Source organism: Oncorhynchus clarkii, chromosome 12 (genome assembly GCF_045791955.1).
Source record: "Oncorhynchus clarkii lewisi isolate Uvic-CL-2024 chromosome 12, UVic_Ocla_1.0, whole genome shotgun sequence".
NCBI lineage: Eukaryota > Metazoa > Chordata > Actinopteri > Salmoniformes > Salmonidae > Oncorhynchus > Oncorhynchus clarkii.
Genome location: NC_092158.1, coordinates 66,508,229 through 66,528,333, shown reverse-complemented (window position 1 = coordinate 66,528,333; position 20,105 = coordinate 66,508,229). Strand labels below are relative to the sequence as shown.

Genomic DNA, 20,105 nt, shown 5'->3' with positions numbered 1-20,105 from the left:
ACACACACACACACACACACACACACACACACACACACAACAGTAGAATAGCCCTGTCAAAACGATTGACTCTGTTGGAAAAATATCCCTGATATCGTAGCCTATACCAAGGAACTATTGTCACATGTTATTTTTCATTTCCCCTTGTAATAAAAACGACAAATAGAAAGTTCCAACAAATCATGTTGTCGTTGCTTGTCAACGTTGCATCACCAGCAGTCAACAGTAGGGTGAAAGTTGGTTACGTCATTGTGAAAATGAAAGTTGAGAGATGTGGGTATTGACGCCGACGTCTCCCATTCCCTTTTCATTTGTAGCGCAACAGCAGAGGACTACGGAACAATATTTCGGACTAACTTTGAACGAAACCCACTAAATTAATGTCTTATGTGGCTACATTTCTTAAGAAGTGTCGGTTTAATTTCGACTCCGACGATTTTGTTAGACTTTTTGTTTTTGGTTCAAGCGAAGTTATTAGCAGTTGAAAGCAAAGCTCGCGAATAGCCTATTCTCGCTATAGTAATAGTCTAGCCGATATCTAGATTGAATAATATTTTATTGTGGTTCAACTATAATTTAAAGCTGTTTTCAAGGAGAATGTGTATAGATTTACTTGGATTTGTTCGTCCAGGAGACGGGGCAGGCATGGAATTCTAAGTGCTACATGTGCTAGTCCGGAAAATGAAAGTCCCCGCCTCCGGTAGGTTGATCAGGGGAAATTCTCTCTACAGCTTTCCCTTTCCCAATTCCACATAAAACTACTTAACACACCCAAGATGTTCAAACTTATCTGGAACACTAACAGCGAAACAAACTGCTATTTACAATGTATACAATGCAGAGTTGGACTTGTATTTTTCTTATTATTTGCAGTATGCAGAGCGTGTGTCATTGCTGTGACTGGATCCGACACCACTACGGTCACTTGAGCGCAGAATACCTTTCCCTGCTGGACCAGATGGTGAGTTATCAGCAAGCACATTGTAAGAGGAGACTGAATGCATGTATTAAGGACAGCAAAACAACCAACCAAGTAAAATAGTAATGTGTTTCATGTTTAGCATCTGTGTTAGAAAACTGTTAGCCTATATTTGAATATACATAGTAAAAGGGCTCTAAGGCTATAATGACAGCGAGATCAAATCAAATCGAAACAAATCTATTTATATAGCCCTTCGTACATCAGCTGATATCTCAATGTGCTGTACAGAAACCCAGCCTAAACCCCCAAATAGCAAGCAATGCAGGTGAAGAAGCACTGTGGCTAGGAAAAACTCCCTAGAAAGGCCAAAACCTAGGAAGAAACCTAGAGAGGAACCAGGCTATGGGGGGGGGGGGGGGGGGCAGGCAGTCTTCTTCTGGCTGTGCCGGTTGGAGATTATAACAGAACATGGCCAAGATGTTCATAAATGACCACCATGGTCAAATAATAATAATCACAGTAGTTGTCGAGGGTGCAGCAAGTCAGCACCTCAGGAGTAAATGTTTGTTGGCTTTTCATAGCCGATCATTAAGGGTATCTCTACCACTCCTGCTGTCTTTAGAGAGTTAAAAACAGCAGGTCTTGGACAGGTAGCACATCCGGTGAACAGGTCAGGATTCCATAGCCACAGGCAGAACAGTTGAAACTGGAGCAACAGCACGGCGAGGTGGACTGGGGACAGCAAGGAGTCATCATGCCAGGTAGTCCTGAGGCATGGTCCTAGGGCTCAGGTCCTCCGAGAGAGAGAAAGAAAGAGAGAATTAGAGAGAGCATACTTAAATTCACACAGGACACCAGATAAGACAGGAGAAGTACTCCAGATATAACAAACTGACCCTAGCCCCCCGACACATGAACTACGGCAGCATAAATACTGGAGGCTGAGACAGGAGGGGTCAGGAGACACTGTGGCCCCATCCGATGATACCCCCGGACAGGGCCAAACAGGAAGGATATTTGACACGTGACTCAACATACTATATTGATTGTTTTTCATGGAGGAGATATCACAAAGCAGAATGCCCCAGTCTTTTCCCCAACATCACTTTACAGACCCATAGATGATGCCGAGGTAAAGGCTAGAAACTTTACTAATCATGTTCTGATATGCTTTGGTATGGCGATCTTGACCCAATGTTATTTTGATGCCATAACGGAAGCCTATACTGTTTCTAATCTTCTTTTTATATCTTCTTGTGTATGTTTAGGACAAAGTCAGATTCCATCTATAAAATCACCTGGGACAAGAAAAACCTGGACGATTTCCTCAACATTCTCGAACGCCAATTTGAAAACCTTCATTCCTGTGTAAGTAACGGGTCTATTTAAAGTATAATCCCTGATAGGTCAGGGTTCTCCAAACCATTTCACGGAGAGTTACCTTCCTGTATGTTTTCGCTCCAACCCGAGTTGTAACTAACCTGATTCCGTTTATCAACCACCTAATTAATTAGGTGTGATAGATTAGGGTTGGAGTGAAAACCTACAGGAAGGTAGTTCTCCAGGGACAGGGTTGGATGGTGCTTTAACCTCACCGTTCATGGTGTGTTATCCTCATGTAAGTTTTTGCTCCAACCCCAGTTGTTACTAACCTGATTCAGTTTCTTTAAAAAAAATGTGGGTTCTGGGGAAATACAGTGGGGAGAACTAGTATTTGATACTTTATTTTAAAAAAATTTTATTTCACCTTTATTTAACCAGGTAGGCAAGTTGAGAACAAGTTCTCATTTACAATTGCGACCTGGCCAAGATAAAGCAAAGCAGTTCGACACATACAACGACACAGAGTTACACATGGAGTAAAACAAACATACAGTCAATAATACAGTATAAACAAGTCTATATACGATGTGAGCAAATGAGGTGAGATAAGGGAGGTAAAGGCAAAAAGGCCATGGTGGCAAAGTAAATACAATATAGCAAGTAAAACACTGGAATGGTAGATTTGCAATGGGAGAATGTGCAAAGTAGAAATAAAAATAATGCGGGTGCAAAGGAGCAAAATAAATAAATAAATTAAATACAGTAGGGAAAGAGGTAGTTGTTTGGGCTAAATTATAGGTGGGCTATGTACAGGTGCAGTAATCTGTGAGCTGCTCTGACAGTTGGTGCTTAAAGCTAGTGAGGGAGATAAGTGTTTCAAGTTTCAGAGATTTTTGTAGTTCGTTCCAGTCATTGGCAGCAGAGAACTGGAAGGAGAGGCGGCCAAAGAAAGAATTGGTTTTGGGGGTGACTAGAGAGATATGGACAGCTGGAGCGTGTGCTACAGGTGGGAGATGCAATGGTGACCAGCGAGCTGAGATAAGGGGGGACTTTACCTAGCAGGGTCTTGTAGATGACATGGAGCCAGTGGGTTTGGCGACGAGTATGAAGCGAGGGCCAGCCAACGAGAGCGTACAGGTCACAATGGTGGGTAGTATATGGGGCTTTGGTGACAAAACGGATTGCACTGTGATAGACTGCATCCAATTTGTTGAGTAGGGTATTGGAGGCTATTTTGTAAATGACATCGCCAAAGTCGAGGATTGGTAGGATGGTCAGTTTTACAAGGGTATGTTTGGCAGCATGAGTGAAGGATGCTTTGTTGCGAAATAGGAAGCCAATTCTAGATTTAACTTTGGATTGGAGATGTTTGATATGGGTCTGGAAGGAGAGTTTACAGTCTAACCAGACACCTAAGTATTTGTAGTTGTCCACGTATTCTAAGTCAGAGCCGTCCAGAGTAGTAATGTTGGACAGGCGGGTAGGTACAGGTAGCGATCGGTTGAAGAGCATGCATTTAGTTTTACTTGTATTTAAGAGCAATTGGAGGCCACGGAAGGAGAGTTGTATGGCATTGAAGCTTGCCTGGAGGGTTGTTAACACAGTGTCCAAAGAAGGGCCATAAATATACAGAATGGTGTCGTCTGCGTAGAGGTGGATCAGAGACTCACCAGCAGCAAGAGCGACCTCATTGATGTATACAGAGAAGAGAGTCGGTCCAAGAATTGAACCCTGTGGCACCCCCATAGAGACTGCCAGAGGTCCGGACAGCAGACCCTCCGATATGACACACTGAACTCTATCAGAGAAGTAGTTGGTGAACCAGGCGAGGCAATCATTTGAGAAACCAAGGCTGTCGAGTCTGCCGATGAGGATGTGGTGATTGACAGAGTCGAAAGCCTTGGCCAGATCAATGAATACGGCTGCACAGTAATGTTTCTTAACGATGGCGGTTAAGATATCATTTAGGACCTTGAGCGTGGTTGAGGTGCACCCATGACCAGCTCTGAAACCAGATTGCATAGCAGAGAAGGTATGGTGAGATTCGAAATGGTCGGTAATCTGTTTGTTGACTTGGCTTTCGAAGACCTTAGAAAGGCATGGTAAGATAGATATAGGTCTGTAGCAGTTTGGGTCAAGAGTGTCACCCCCTTTGAAAAGGGGGATGACCACAGCTGCTTTCCAATCTTTGGGAATCTCAGACAACACGAAAGAGAGGTTGAACAGGCTAGTAATAGGGGTGACAACAATTTTGGCAGATAAATTTAGAAAGAAAGGGTCCAGATTGTCTAGCCCGGCTGATTTGTAGGGGTCCAGATTTTGCAGGTCATTCAGAACATCAGCTGAGCAGATTTGGGAGAAGGAGAAATGGGGAAGGCTTGGGCGAGTTGTTGTGGGGGGTGCAGTGCTGTTGACCGGGGTAGGAGTAGCCAGGTGGAAAGCATGGCCAGCCGTAGAAAAATGCTTATTGAAATTCTCAATTATGGTGGATTTATCAGTGGTGACAGTATTTCCTATCTTCAGTGCAGTGGGCAGCTGGGAGGAGGGTTTCTTATTCTCCATGGACTTTACAGTGTCCCAGAACTTTTTTGAGTTAGTGTTGCAGGAAGCAAATTTCTGCTTGAAAAAGCTAGCCTTGGCTTTTCTAACTGCCTGTGTATAATGGTTTCTAGCTTCCCTGAACAGCTGCATATCACGGGGGCTGTTCGATGCTAATGCAGAACGCCATAGGATGTTTTTGTGTTGGTTAAGGGCAGTCAGGTCTGGGGAGAACCAAGGGCTATATCTATTCCTGGTTCTAAATTTCTTGAATGGGGCATGTTTATTTAAGATTTTAACACAAAAACATTAGGAAGGCATTTAAAAAAAATATCCAGGCATCCTCTTCTGACGGGATGAGATCAATATCCTTCCAGGATACCCCGGCCAGGTCGATTAGAAAGGCCTGCTCGCTGAAGTGTTTCAGGGAGCGTTTTACAGTGATGAGTGGAGGTCGTTTGACCGCTGACCCATTACGGATGCAGGCAATGAGGCAGTGATCGCTGAGATCTTGGTTGAAAACAGCAGAGGTGTATTTAGAGGGCAAGTTGGTTAGGATGATATCTATGAGGGTGCCCGTGTTTAAGGCTTTGGGGAGGTACCTGGTAGGTTCATTGATAATTTGTGTGAGGTTGAGGGCATCAAGTTTAGATTGTAGGATGGCTGGGGTGTTAAGCATGTTCCAGTTTAGGTCGCCTAGCAGCACAAGCTCTGAAGATAGATGGGGGGCAATCAGTTCACAAATGGTGTCCAGAGCACAGCTGGGGGCAGAGGGTGGTCTATAGCAGGCGGCAACAGTGAGAGACTTGTTTTTAGAGAGGTGGATTTTTAAAAGTAGAAGTTCAAATTGTTTGGGTACAGACCTGGATAGTAGGACAGAACTCTGCAGGCTATCTTTGCAGTAGATTGCAACACCGCCCCCTTTGGCAGTTCTATCTTGTCTGAAAATGTTGTAGTTTGGAATTAAAATGTCTGCATTTTTGGTGGTCTTCCTAAGCCAGGATTCAGACACAGCTAGAACATCCGGGTTGGCAGAGTGTGCTAAAGCAGTGAATAGAACAAACTTAGGGAGGAGGCTTCTAATGTTAACATGCATGAAACCAAGGCTATTACGGTTACAGAAGTCGTCAAAAGAGAGCGCCTGGGGAATAGGAGTGGAGCTAGGCACTGCAGGGCCTGGATTCACCTCTACATCGCCAGATGAACAGAGTAGGAGTAGAATAAGGGTGCGGCTAAAAGCAATAAGAATCGGTCGTTTAGAACGTCTTCAACAGAGAGTAAAAGGAGGTTTCTGGGGGCGATAAAATAGCATCAAGGTATAATGTACAGGCAAAGGTAAGGTAGGATGTGAATACAGTGGAGGTAAACCTAGGTATTGAGTGATGAAGAGAGAGATATTGTCTCTAGAAACATCATTGAAACCAGGAGATGTCATTGCATGTGTGGGTGGTGGAACTAATAGGTTGGATAAGGTATAATGAGCAGGACTAGAGGCTCTACAGTGAAATAAGCCAATAAACACTAACCAGAACAGCAATGGACAAGGCATATTGACATGAAGGAGAGGCATGCTCAGTCGAGTGATCAAAAGGGTCCAGTGAGTGGAGAGGTTGGTTGGGGGTCACGACGATTTAGACAGCTAAATCGGTAGCAAGCTAGCATAGGAGCAAGTTAGCATAAGATGGAGGTCTGTTATTAGCCAACTCTTGCGTTCCGTCAGTAGATTAGTGGGTTTCCGTGTGGTAGAGGGGATGAATCCAAATCACACAACAACAACAAAAATAAAAACAATAGAAATAGTTATAGAGGCCCAAGAAGAAAAATAAATTAAAATAAAATAAAATAAAAATGGTCCGATTGTCTATTCAGATAGCAGCCAATAAGATAGCCAACGGCTAGCAGGCCGCAGATGGGCGCCCAGGCAACGTTGCGCCGGAGGAGCCAGCCGGACAATTCCCTTGGGTAGACAACGTCGGCAGTCTAGCCGTGAAGGCCCGGTGGGGCTCCGCGTAGGCAGCAAAACGGGTCCGGATAGGTGACTGCAGCCCAGGAGTGATTGATGGAACTCTTCAGCTGGCTAGCTTCGGAACAATTGATGTTAGCTCCGGAATCGACGAAAGCCGATAGTCACACGGATAGCAGCTAGCTAGCTGCGAGATCCAGGCATGGACGTCCAGAGCCAGCGGCCGAAATCCAGGGACATGGAGAGAAAAATTGGTCCGATATGTTCCGCTCCGAGCCGCGCTGCGCTGCACCGCGCCGTACAAAACTGGCGATAGATTCTCGAGCCAAAGGACAGCCGATGACCACAAACCGTGGTCAGCTGAGTACCAACGATTAGCCAGTAAATAAGCTAACTAGCTTCTGAACTAGCCCCTGAACCAGCTTCAGAGTAGCTTCTGGACCAGCTTCTGGCTAGCTCCCGGCTAGCTTCTGGCTAATTTCTGGCTAGCCTCTCGGAGGATCACAGATCTGAGGTAAATAATACTTTTTTATATAAATATAAATTGGTGAAGCGGATTGCATTAGAGTGTTCTGAAGATGAGTTTTTGGAAAATTAAAAATGTATGTGAAAAAAAAAGTTGTAAATATATATATATATACGGGACACGACAGGACGAGGACAAAAATACGTCTGAACTGCTATGCCATCTTGGGAAACAACACTGACGATTTGGCAGGTTTTTCTACTTACAAAGCATGTAGAGGTCTGTAATTTTTATCATAGGTACACTTCAAATGTGAGAGACGGAATCTAAAACAGAAATCCAGAAATCACATTGTATGAATTTTAAGTAATTCATTTGCATTTTCTTGCTTCTTTAGGGCTTCTTAAAGAAAAACTAACAGGTCTGTGAGAGCCGGAATTCTTACTGGTTGGTAGGTGATCAAATACTTATGTCATGCAATAAAATGCAAATTAATTACTTAAAAATCATACAATGTGATTTTCTGGATCTTTGTTTTAGATTCCGTATCTCACAGTTGAAGTGTACCTATGATAAAAATGACAGACCTCTACATGCTTTGTAAGTAGGAAAACCTGCAAAATCGGCAGTGTATCAAATACTTGTTCACCCCACTGTATCTACCGCGGCTTTGATTGGACTGATCAAGTCAACATCCAGCTTTCAAAATCATAGCTCGCAAGCTAGACAAGCAGTCATCATCATGACTCACGTTGACAATCTACTGTCAAATCATTTTCAAGCCTTGTCATATGAAGAGATACTGTAGATAAAACGTATAAGTGCAAATCGGCCATTAGACATGAACATCACACAACAAGTTGGAAATTGCAAATTCAACAATGAGAGGTTGAGAAGGAATCCGGGGCTAATTTCAAATAACTACCCTGCTATTCAGTAGACTTGTGTGTGGTCAAAATCTGGGTTTAAGGGTCTTATTCCAAAATTAAAAGGATAAACTTTCAACACCAAAGGCCAGAAAAAGTTGAAAACATTGGCCTTGCTGTCAATCCAGCATGACTTTTGCTATGTTCAAAACAACTAGAAACTCGGAACTGGGAAATCTCAGACTTCAGTGAGTTCAAACAACTAGGCATTTTGGAGAAAAAAAAAGAGCTCCGACAGGGAAAATACGTTTTGAACCGTCATCCAACTCGGAATTCCAAGTCGGGATCTTTAGAGTTCCGACCTGAAAATTACTGACATCATGATTCGACCAGTTGTTTTTTCTTGAGTTCCCAGTTGTCTTGGAAGCACCATAAATCACCATAAATCCAGAGAATGCCAGACTTTGATGCCAAAGTTTGATGACAAGATGTGCCCAAAAGATGGACTGCAGCGCCTCCTTCCTGTTCAAGTGAGCATAGCACAACAAGGTGAGTCCAAAAATGTTTTGCATGCTGCTGCATAAATGATGTAATATACCAGGGCAATATGTATACTCTGGCTATGAAAGTAATACTAAGTGTATGTTGTGTAGTAAGCTGTTAGTAGCCCATATGCTTCACCCTGATAAGTTGGTCCATTTCCCCCTAATAACTTAGCCTACTGTTCTGACGTCTTGGTGCTTATGTAACCTATAGCCTGTTGTAGAGAAACATACTCATCAAATATTGTAAGAGCTTTCAATGTCTGCTGTACATGCCCTCATTTTTTATCCTATGGTTCTGACTTGGGGTACAGGGAGATTACTGTAAGAACGGCCAATGATCTGAATTATGTCACTGTACATTTCAAAAGTGCTGATCAAATAGTTATATTGACTATGTCCCTCCTTCCTCGCTCATGAATGTCTTCATCAAAATCATCGATTGCCTCAGTTTGTACATCTCAATTATCAGTTGAAATCACATTTGTTTAAGTAAGTTAGCTATGTTTTTTTATGGCAGTAAATGAGGCTGAATGAACTGTTTCCCTGCCAGACAAGGCTCCGCTGATAGCCAGGTGTAGCAGCGGTAAGGATTCACTCCATGGTGCTGAAAAGAAAGGTCTGCTGTTGGGACAGCTTTATGTAGGCCCTACCAAATTGCGGGCATCATTTGTCACCGTTATAGTGCAATTATTGTACTGTTTAGTATTATGTTGTATTGGTATTGCTGACATGCATAAACATTTTTGGGGTAGTTTTCCCGACCAAGATTTAGATGCTAAAAACCAACCATCATGATAACCAGTTTGACCAGTGTTCTATTTTGCATATGTATGATGGGATAAATAAGCACAACATCAAACTTTTTCAGTATTTGGTGAGTGGGCTGACTTAAACCATTGATGATTGTGTCTGAGCATGAAATGTATGCTAATTTCTCAATCTGTATTCTATTTTCTCAATCTGGACACAAGTGACATCTTGCCTGATAAATACCTAGATGGTCTTTTTCGGGAGCAGTGCTTGCAAGAGAACGTGTACATCAACATTCAACATTAATTTGTTATTTGAAGACACTCATTATCAACAGGTTGGTTAAATCTGTAACTTTTAAAGTAGCCAATGTCATTCCTCTAATGGAATGATCGTGTAGCACATTGATTTACATTCATTTATTTTTCACAGCAGAGAGAGATTATTTATCATTTTAGGTCAAGTGAGAAAGATACTGTATTTGCTAAACCTCATCAGCCTCTGTGATTGATTTCTTAGGAAATATAATTTTACGGTAGACAACAAATTTATCTGAATGCATGAGTATAATTTTTTGCATGCAATTTGAAATGTCTTCCCTGATATGGCAATACCACCTACTACATTGAATTGTTTTGCACAGTTGAATGCAGATGATAACTCTACCATCGGAAACGTTTTCATGGAGACACTACGTCGTTCTACAAAACGTTACTTGAGCAAAATGAAGCAACTTCTGTAGCAAAAGGTTAAAATAACACAGAAGCCTATATTGAATGGTTGTATTTGAATCACTTAATCACTTTTTCGTTGTTACATTTACTCAATCCAAATTACTGTGGGGTTTCATCGTTTCAGGCCAACAGTACCTGGGAGGTTGTTCGAAATGAAATTGTGTGGATATTCAAGAACTTACAGATTCTACTCAAGTCTATGCACCAGAAATGAGCCGATGTAATATATTTATTTCATACCATGACTGGAGGCTGCCGAAATAAACCTGTTGACCCATTTAACATAATTTGTAATTAACTGACTGCACAAATACAGTGAAATTCATCTCAAGTTTTAAAATAATAATGAATTAGTTGATTGGCCAACAATCTTGAACAATCAATGCCATGATCAGATAGTTCATCGTTACATGGTAACCTAATATAAAGGCTTAACATAAAAACTGCATAATCAGAAACCTACACCTCCAATTACACCTTGTTTATTCAGATTAAGATAGCTGACGTTGCCACCGATATCTGTTCCTTTCTGTATGTTTTCAGACATCTAAATTCCCGTATGTTGTGAAAACAGTATGTCACACACTGCGGTCGCACCTAAACGACTCTTATCTGTAGACACAGACTTATGACTAAGTCACTTAAGATTAGCCTGTATCAGCAAAGTACTAACATATAACAATGGACAATTCTCTAAGTAAACACAGCATAGTAAGTCTAATTAAACAGCACAGTAAAATCATGAATTTTACATTTCCACCACATAATGACGCAGTATAACAGTGGCGTACAGAACGGCATTTCATAAATAACAATTTGTGGCTCCTTGTCATGGATGGGCTATTGCAACAGACGACCAAAATGGGTTCTACTCCTACCAGCTAAAAGCATGAAGTGGCTCTAGTGGGAAGGCAATCACGAAAACTGGACAATTGAGAAGTGGAAAAAGGTTGCTTTGTCTGATGAATCCCGGTTCCTTTTGCATCATGCTGATGGTAGTCAGGATTGGTGTACCTAATAAACTCACCGCTGAGTGTATTTTACATGTTGATTACTGTGAGGGTGGGGGCATCTCTAAATATAATGTCCAAAAGAATAAAACAATATTATCATTATTTTTTCTTATTGCTTAATATGTCATTATTTGTTGTTGTTTTTATAAATATTTTACCACTTTCCACAATGTTTGTGTTGTGTCATTAATTCTTATTAAACAAAGGTCCAAAGTGATGTTTTGATTTAGAGCTTCACACTTTAGTGGGATTCACACTAAAATATTAAATAGTGCTTCCCTCTGGTGGACAGTTGGGGTACGTGAATATCCATGACTAATTCCCTAAATTTAACCTAATAATCCTAACCTGGTACGTTAATTAGCCAAATCTGCTGCGTATTTTCGGTTGACCTGCTACGAGAAGTCGAATCTGACGTTAATTTAGCCATAGCTGGATCCCTTCTAGCCATGACCCTGTCCCACGTGCAGTTATACAAAATAACAGAGGACTTTAATCTGTATATTAGCTCGCTGACAGTGAGCATTTAGCAGTCATTGTTCATGTCATTTTATTTGGCCTATAGAAACTGTAATAAAACACCTTCATTACATTGTATCTAGCTCTAAATCAGGTCCACAATAAATTGTTTGAATTACCTTTTTGTACTCCAATGTCAATTTGTTTTACAACAAATAATGTAATGCCATGGATGCTACATGTAGTACATTAATATAACTGCAGTGGAGAAGCTGTGTGGAGTCCAACTATTATAATCATGTTCTTCTTTCTGTAACAGTGTAGCTATGCAGATAGTTACACAATCCATCCCTTGGGAGAGGGGATATAAAAAAGTATGCCTTTGTAACGGATGTGAAACGGCTAGCTTAGTTAGCGGTGTGCGCTAAATAGCGTTTCAATCAGTGACGTCACTTGCTCTGAGACCTTGAAGTAGTTGTTCCCCTTGCTCTGCAAGGGCCGTCCGTGGCTTTTGTGGAGCGATGGGTAACGATGCTTAGTGGGTGACTGTTGTTGATGTGTGCAGAGGGTCCCTGGTTCGCGCCCGGGTATGGGCGAGGGGACGGTTTAAAGTTATACTGTTACATTGGTGCCGTGACCCGGATCACTGGTTGCTGCGGAAAAGGAGGAGGTCAAAAGGGGGGTGAGTGTAACGGATGTGAAACGGCTAGCTTAGTTAGCGGTGTGCGCTAAATAGCGTTTCAATCAGTGACGTCACTTGCTCTGAGACCTTGAAGTAGTTGTTCCCCTTGCTCTGCAAGGGCCGTGGCTTTTGTGGAGCGATGGGTAACGATGCTTCGTGGGTGACTGTTGTTGATGTGTGCAGAGGGTCCCTGGTTCGCGCCCGGGTATGGGCGAGGGGACGGTTTAAAGTTATACTGTTACACCTTTAAACGCTTATACTGTAGGCTATCAAGCCTACCCTCAAAAATATAAAATGAATATACAAAACATAGATAGGCTACTGTGTTGAATACATTGCGTGAAGGGCACTGTGTATCTGCACACAGAAGACAAGATCACAAAATGTCGTCAAACGCTATGCAAGGTGGAGGAATGGAATTTCCCATTCTCTTTCACTTTCCCCACTTGAACTTTCCATGTTTTACATATTACCTCATCCATGGCATATCAATGAGGGAGGCTATGAAGGTAGGGTAGGTAGCCGACCGTTTAGAAGTAGTGTTCAGGGATTTATCAACTCACCAGACACATGGCCACTCTTAACAGAAATAACAAATTGTGGCTCCTTGTCATGTGTTAGTCGAGTTCTGTGTGTAATTGTTCTTTACCCGGTTGTGTATGCTAAATGCAGTGACCGAAAAGAGCAAATGCATTATCTTTCTCAAACTCGCCAGACCCTCAATGATCTTTCCATGGTTGGTCAATTTCTTTAACCTGTAACAAATTGACCATATAGGCAGAGACATATTTAGAAATATGGCTCTGAATATAAGCTGTAGCATACATGTGATATCACAATTTAAATATTATAGTTGAAAATGGATTATTGGAGCTTAATTCATTAATATATTTATTTTATAAAATTATATTTTTTCTGAAATTGATTACAATTAAATAATAAATCATCATCAGTCTACACACAATACCCCATAATGATAAATCAAAAACTGTTTTTTGTTTTGAAAAATTAGAAAAAATGTCTAAAAACATGTTTTGGCTTGGTCGTTATGGGTTATTGTGTGTAGATAAATAATATAATATTTGGAAATAATATTTCATCCATTTGTCTTACAAAGAGAGTACATTCACCAAATCTGGATGTATTTATGTGATGATACAACATGTGTCTATTCTCAAATCTTAACAAGTATCATGTCTTTACTATCATTAACTGAAGACTTATAGTTTTTATCTGTAACGGCTGTCTTGGGAAGAAGGAGAGGACCAAAGCGCGACGTGGTTCGTGTTCATCTTATTTAATAAAAATCCAAACTGAACACTGAATAACAAAAACAACAAAGAAACAACCGAAACAGTTCTGTCTGGTGCAGGCACACAAAGACTGAAAAAAACCACCCACAAAACACAATTGAAAACAGGCTACATAAATATGGTTCTCAATCAGGGACAACGATAGACAGCTGCCTCTGATTGAGAACCATATCAGGCCAAACACAGAAATAGAAAATCATAGAAAAACTAACATAGACAACCCACCCAACTCACGCCCTGACCATACTAAAACAAAGACAAAAACAAAGGAACTAAGGTCAGAATGTGACATTATCAAAGATTCTCTGTAATTAGTCACTGTGCGATCAACTGATTAATTACGTAACTAATTAACTAGGAAGTCGGGGCACCAAGGAAAAATATTCAGATTTCAAAATAATCTTTTTAACTTTTCAGATATTTTATCTGATCAATTAGTCTTCAAATTAATGAATTATTTACTGTAACTCACGTTAGTCTCATTCCAAACGTCATAAATTATTGGTTATCTGCACGAACCGTCTTCACTATGAGTCATCCATACATCAATTGTCTTAAATCATTTATTTATTACTAACTAAGTAATTCACAGAAATGCATAAACAAACAAACAAGGTAAATGTGGTTACATGAAATGTGCCCTAGTGGGCTAAACCGGCATGGCGGCTTGTTAGACAAAGGGGAAGTGGGGGTCGACTAAGAAGTCACTACAGAGTGATAATTATAACAATTAAAATGCTAATCCTTTACACATGAACGCTCACTCATTTGGGAACAATTGCAATCAATATACATATATTTATGCTCAGTGTGTCGTCTTGATCGCTGGTGAAAAGTTTGTTTCTTTTTTAGAATTGTCCGTCTCTCTCCCTCTCTCTCTCTCTCGGTTGTGGTTAGAGGGAATAGTTCAGAGTGACATTCGTTATAGAATGGATGTTTCGGCGGTGGTCATTCTTCGCGTTCAATGATACCGAATTCCTAGCTGCAGACTAGTAATTAATATCAAAGACTTGTTCTCATTCTGTCGGTATCGACAGTCTAAGAGTTTAACCACGTGATATGGTTAAAAGATTCAGCAATGCTCTGCAACCTTTAGCCATCTCATAATTGAGGTAAGCTCGGTCTGCTGATAAATTCTCAAAGTTGTGTTTTATTCGGAATGGCAGAAAAGAGGCTGTCCCACGAGGCCTGACCCTAACTGGGCTCAGTGGCAGTCCTCTGATTTAGTTCAAATCAAAAGGGAATTGTATTTTTCTTCATTAAACAGTCCACAATCATATTACACAATTTATACAAACAGTATCATACTCACTCATTCATCTTATACAACAATTAGATGTAAACCTCATATCTGAGGCTAATATATAAACAGCGTTATGGTAATGTGGCCACACCATCTCCCATGAGCTTCCCAAGTTGTGACAAACGGACCAGTGCGTAGCTGGATTCTTCACCGATCTTTTACACTTTCTCCGGAACATGACATTTGTTCGTACCTCAAGTTCTGTGAGGTGGAAGGATTTCCTTTGTTCTCCATAAAAGTCTACTCTCTCTCTACTGTGTGTCCATGAGGAGATTCTCAGGAATTTACGACGTCTCTCTGACCACAGCAACCTAGTTGAAGGAGGAAAGGGGGAGGCAGGGAGAGGGGGATGGGCTTGCTATACCTAAAGAGGCCAACGTCATGACACAAGTGTATTTCATTTATGCAGGATTACAGCGCAAGCGGCTGGGAAGACATAAGGACAGTGGTGCTGGCACACCTACAAAGACTAGACACAACATTAAGTAGCCAATGAGCGTTATGTTTGTGTTGTGTAGATATTATTTATTTAAATACCTATTTATTTGTTTTAAACTTATTTATTTATAGTGTAGTAATGTATTCACAACTCTGTGGAGTAAATCCTTTTTCATACTGGATACTCGTGTATTTGATTTAGGCTATACATAGCCTCATGTAATAATGTTTTCGTACATTCATTTTTGTATTTATGAAGGCCATTGCATACTGTATTTATTATTGCCACCTTATAGGAAATGTTTGTTTTTGTAATAATGAAATATTTTACAATGAAATAAATTATTTTACACATTTTTTCAAACTTAACTTCATAAGTTTTTACAACGATAATCTTTTTTAATCAAATAAATTATAATTTATCACAAACATATTTAGCAGATGTTTTGATGGGTGTATTGGAATGATTGTGTACTAGCTCTACCATTGAAGTAATATCTAACAATACACAACAATACACACAAATCTAAATGGCAATGGTGTATTGGAGGCGAAGTCAGGTGCAGGAGAGCAGAGTATAATGAACAGGCGCACTTTTATTATTGTTCCTTAAACGAGAGCACTACATGAATCAAACGCGCTCAAAAAACGGAACATAAAAGTAAAGCGCGTAAAATAACACCACATAACATCACACAATTACACACAAAACATGATGGGAACCAGAGGGATAAATACAAGTAGATTGATTGGGGAAATGAAAACCAGGTGTATATGGAAGCAACACAAGAGAAATGGATATATGACAAAATGGAGCGGTAATGGCTAGAAAGTAGGTGACCTTGATTGCCGAACGCCGCCCGAACAAGGAGAGGATCCGACTTCGGCGGAAGTCATGACACTAAAAGTAAAAGGAGAGCAAAGGATTTCCTTTGTTCTCCATAAAAGTCTACTCTCTCTCTACTGTGTGTCCATCAGGAGATTCTCAGGAATTTACGACGTGCACATAAGACACATATAAATATTAGGAGGAGCAAAGTCTGAGTCCGGAGTATATATATATACAGTACAAGTCAAAAGTTTGGACACACCTTAGGGTTTTCTTTATTTTAACTATTTTCTATTTTGTAGAATAATAGTGAAGACATCTACATTATGTAATAACACAAATGGAATCATGTAGTAACCCCAAAAGCGTTAAAAGTTGCAGACTTAACCAACTTGTTGATAATGGTTTTTTTTCAAATGAATGTTGAATGTTGATGAACACGTTGTCTTGCAAGCACTGCCCCTGAAAACAACCCCTCTAAGTATTTAAAAAAAAAAACATGGAATACAGATTGAGAAATTAGCCTACATTTTGTGCTCGGACACAATCGTCAGCCCACTCACCAAATACTGAAAAAGTTTGATGTTGTGCTTATTTATGATTTTTAGAGGAGCATCCTTCCATGTTCATTCAATCATAAATGTGCAAAATGGAACACTCCGCCATGTAAAACTGGTTATCATGATGGTTGGCTTTTAGCATCTAAATCTTGGTTGGGCAAACTCCCCCAAAAATGTTTATGCATGCCAGCAAAGCCAATATAACATAACACTGAACAGTACAATAATTGCACTATAACGGTGATTAACGGTCCCCACAAAATGTTAGGGCCTACACAAAGCTCTCCCAACAGCAGAGCTTTCTTTTCAGCACTATGGAGTGCATAGCCAGGTGCTGCTACACCTGGCTATTAGCGGTGCCTTGTCTGGTAGGGAAACAGTTAATTTAGCCTTGTTTCTGCCTTTAAAAAAACATACCTAATATGGCTGACTTGCTAAAACAAATGTGATGTCTACTGATAACTGAGTTGTACAAACTACGGCATAAGGGGACTATGAGCGGATAAGAGGCAATCCAAAATTCTGATGAAGACATTCATGAGCGAGCTAGGAGGGACGTAATCAATATAACTATTTGTTCAGCACTTTGAAATGTACAGTGACAGAATTCAGAACATGGGACGTTCTTACAGTATTCTCCCTGTGCACCAAGTCAGAACCATAGGATAAAAAAGGGGGCATGTAAGCAGACATCGAAAGCTCTTACAATATTCAATGATTACGTTTATCTAAAACAGGCTATAGGCTACATATGCACTGCCAAGTCAGAACAGTAGGCTAAGTTATTAGGGGGAAACTGACCAACTTATCAGGGTGAGGCATATGGGCTACTAACAGCTTACTACACATCATACACTTAGTATTACTTTCATAGCTAGAGTATACATATCGCCCTGGCATATTACATCATTTATGCAGCAGCATGCAATACATTTTTGAACTCAGCTTGTTTTGCATGCTCACTTGAACAGGAAGGAGGCGCTGCAGTCCATCCTTTGGGCACATTTTTTCATCAAACTTTGTCATCAAAGTCTGGCATTCTCTTGATTTATGGCGCTTCCAAGACAACTGGCAAGTCAAGAAAAAATAACTGGTTAAATCATGACATCATTAAGCTTCAGGTCGGAACGCTAGAGATCCCGACTTGGAATTCCGAGTTGGATGACTGTTCAAAACGTATTCTCCCTGTCGGAGCGCGTTTCTTTTCTCCAGAATTCCCAAATGTTTGAACTCACTGAAATCTGAGATTTCCCAGTTGTTTCCAATTGTTTTGAACACATAAAAAGTCATGCTGGATTGACAGCATGGACAATGTACTCAACATTTTCTGGCCCTTGGTGTTGAAAGTTTATCCTTTTAATGTTGGAAAGAGTCTCTTAAACCCCCACACAAGTCTACTGAATAGCAGGCTAGTTATTAGAAATTAGCCACTGATTCCTTCCAAACCCCTCATTGTTGAATTTGCAGCTTCCAACTTGTGTAATGTTCATGTCTAATTTCTGGTGAGCACTTATACGTTTTTTCTACAGCATCTCTTCATATGACAAGGCTTGAAAAGGATTTGACAGTAGATTGTCAATGTGAGTCATGATGATGACTGCTTGTCTAGCTTGCGAGCTATGATTTTGAAAGCTGGATGTTGACTTTATCAGTCCAATCAAAGCTACGGTAGATATAACATGATTTAACATAATTTTATCTGTGGCCAATGACGTTGAGCCTTCTTGGATGGGTAATTCTAATGTAACTCTATGTCAGCACCTGTTAGCAATGTACGTTATTCTTCAATAACATAATATCCAAAGCAAATCAGGGGGAGAAAAAATGGTTTATTCAGAGAGGACAAATCAAGATGTAATGCTGGAAGGTAGATGTTCAGTTGTTCAGTCTCCTCTGTCCTCAGCTTCTCCCCACCGAACAAAGGAACAGGATGCCATTTATAACCCCTCCACCCTAGCCTGGGCTTGACCAATCAGAAGTCCTTGCAGTACAACGTGACCAATGGCCACATCCTGCCCCCGACTCAATGTACAGACCAGTGACAACGTGGCACACGTAGCACACGTCGCTCTGAGTTCAGAAGTGGCATTCCACAGATTCTGAACAGATGTTGAACTGAAACCCAACTCCTATTTACAATTTGCTATTGACCATTAGTACTCTATTTTGTTGTCCTCTCATTCTCTGCATTGTGTATTTATCATCAAAATATTCTTATACACCCAAGGGGCTTAAAAACTTCTTAGGGATCAAATCCCGTCAACGGGATCGATTTGACAACATCCGGTGAAATGCAGAGCGCCAAATTCAAATTAAATTACTATACATTTTAAACTTTCATGAAATCACACATGCAATACATCAAATGAAAGCTACACTTGTTGTTAATCCAGCCAACCTGTCAGATTCAAAAAGGCTTTACGACAAAAGCAAACCATGCTATTATCTGAGGACAGCACCCCATCAAACAAACACAGACAATCATAATTCAACCCGCAAGGCGCGACACGCAACTCAGAAATAACAATATAATTTATGCCTTACCTTTGACGTGCTTCTTCTGTTGGCATTCCAATATGTCCCATAAACATCACAAATTGTCCTTTCTTTCGATTTATTCCATCGTTATATATCCAAAATGTCCATTTATTTGGTGCGTTTGATCCAGAAAAACACTGGTTCCAACTCGCGCAACATGAATACAAAATATCTAATAAGTTAATCTTTGTCCAAACATTTCAAACAACTTTCCTAATACAACTTTAGGTATTTTTTTACATAAAATAAATAAATAAATAAAGATGGGATAAACTGCGTTCAATAGCGGATAAAAACAAAGTGGAGCGAGCTTTCAGGTCACACGCCTCTAACAAACAGTACACTTCACTCGACCCTCGTTCTGAACTGCCCTACTTCTTCATTACAGAAAGGAAAAACATCAACCAATTTCTAAATACTGTTGACATCTAGTGGAAGCGATAGGAACTGCAAGCAAGTGCCTTAGAAATCTAGATCCACATAGAAGACCCATTGAACCGAGAGTGACCTCAAAAAAACACATTTCTGGTTGGTTTGTCCTCGTGTCACGCCCTGGCCTTAGTTATCTTTGTTTTCCTTATTATTTTGGCTAGGTCAGGGTGTGACATGGGGGATTTATGTGTTTTGTCTGGTCTAGGGGTTTTGTATGTTTATGGGGTGTTTTCTAGTTTATGTGTTTATGTAAGTCTATGGTTGCCTAGATTGGTTCTCAATTAGAGGCAGGTGTTTATCGTTGTCTCTGATTGGGAACCATATTTAGGCAGCCATGTTCTTTGGGTATTTTGTGGGTTATTGTTTCCTGTGTAAGTGTTTGTGCCACACAGGACTGTTTCGTTGGCAGTTCACTTTATTGTTTTGTATTT

The 20,105-nt window shown here is 40.5% G+C and overlaps 1 protein-coding gene and 1 long non-coding RNA gene across 2 annotated transcripts in view; both read left to right on the top strand.

Moving 5' to 3' along the window:
• The first annotated feature begins 257 nt into the window (after positions 1–257).
• The window catches only part of LOC139422509 (interferon a3-like), a 119,184-nt gene continuing 99,336 nt past the window's right edge, over positions 258–20,105 (top strand). Inside the window, exons 1-4 of the mRNA XM_071173667.1 lie at positions 258–273; positions 583–700; positions 874–965; positions 1,984–2,054. Of these exons, the coding sequence (XP_071029768.1) occupies positions 258–273; positions 583–700; positions 874–965; positions 1,984–2,054 (297 nt within the window). The remainder of the gene's footprint in view (positions 274–582; positions 701–873; positions 966–1,983; positions 2,055–20,105) is intronic.
• Positions 7,833–10,996, top strand: LOC139421071 (uncharacterized). The gene is made up of 4 exons (XR_011635585.1): positions 7,833–8,627; positions 9,595–9,710; positions 10,017–10,121; positions 10,232–10,996. It is a non-coding gene; the product is annotated as an uncharacterized lncRNA (long non-coding RNA).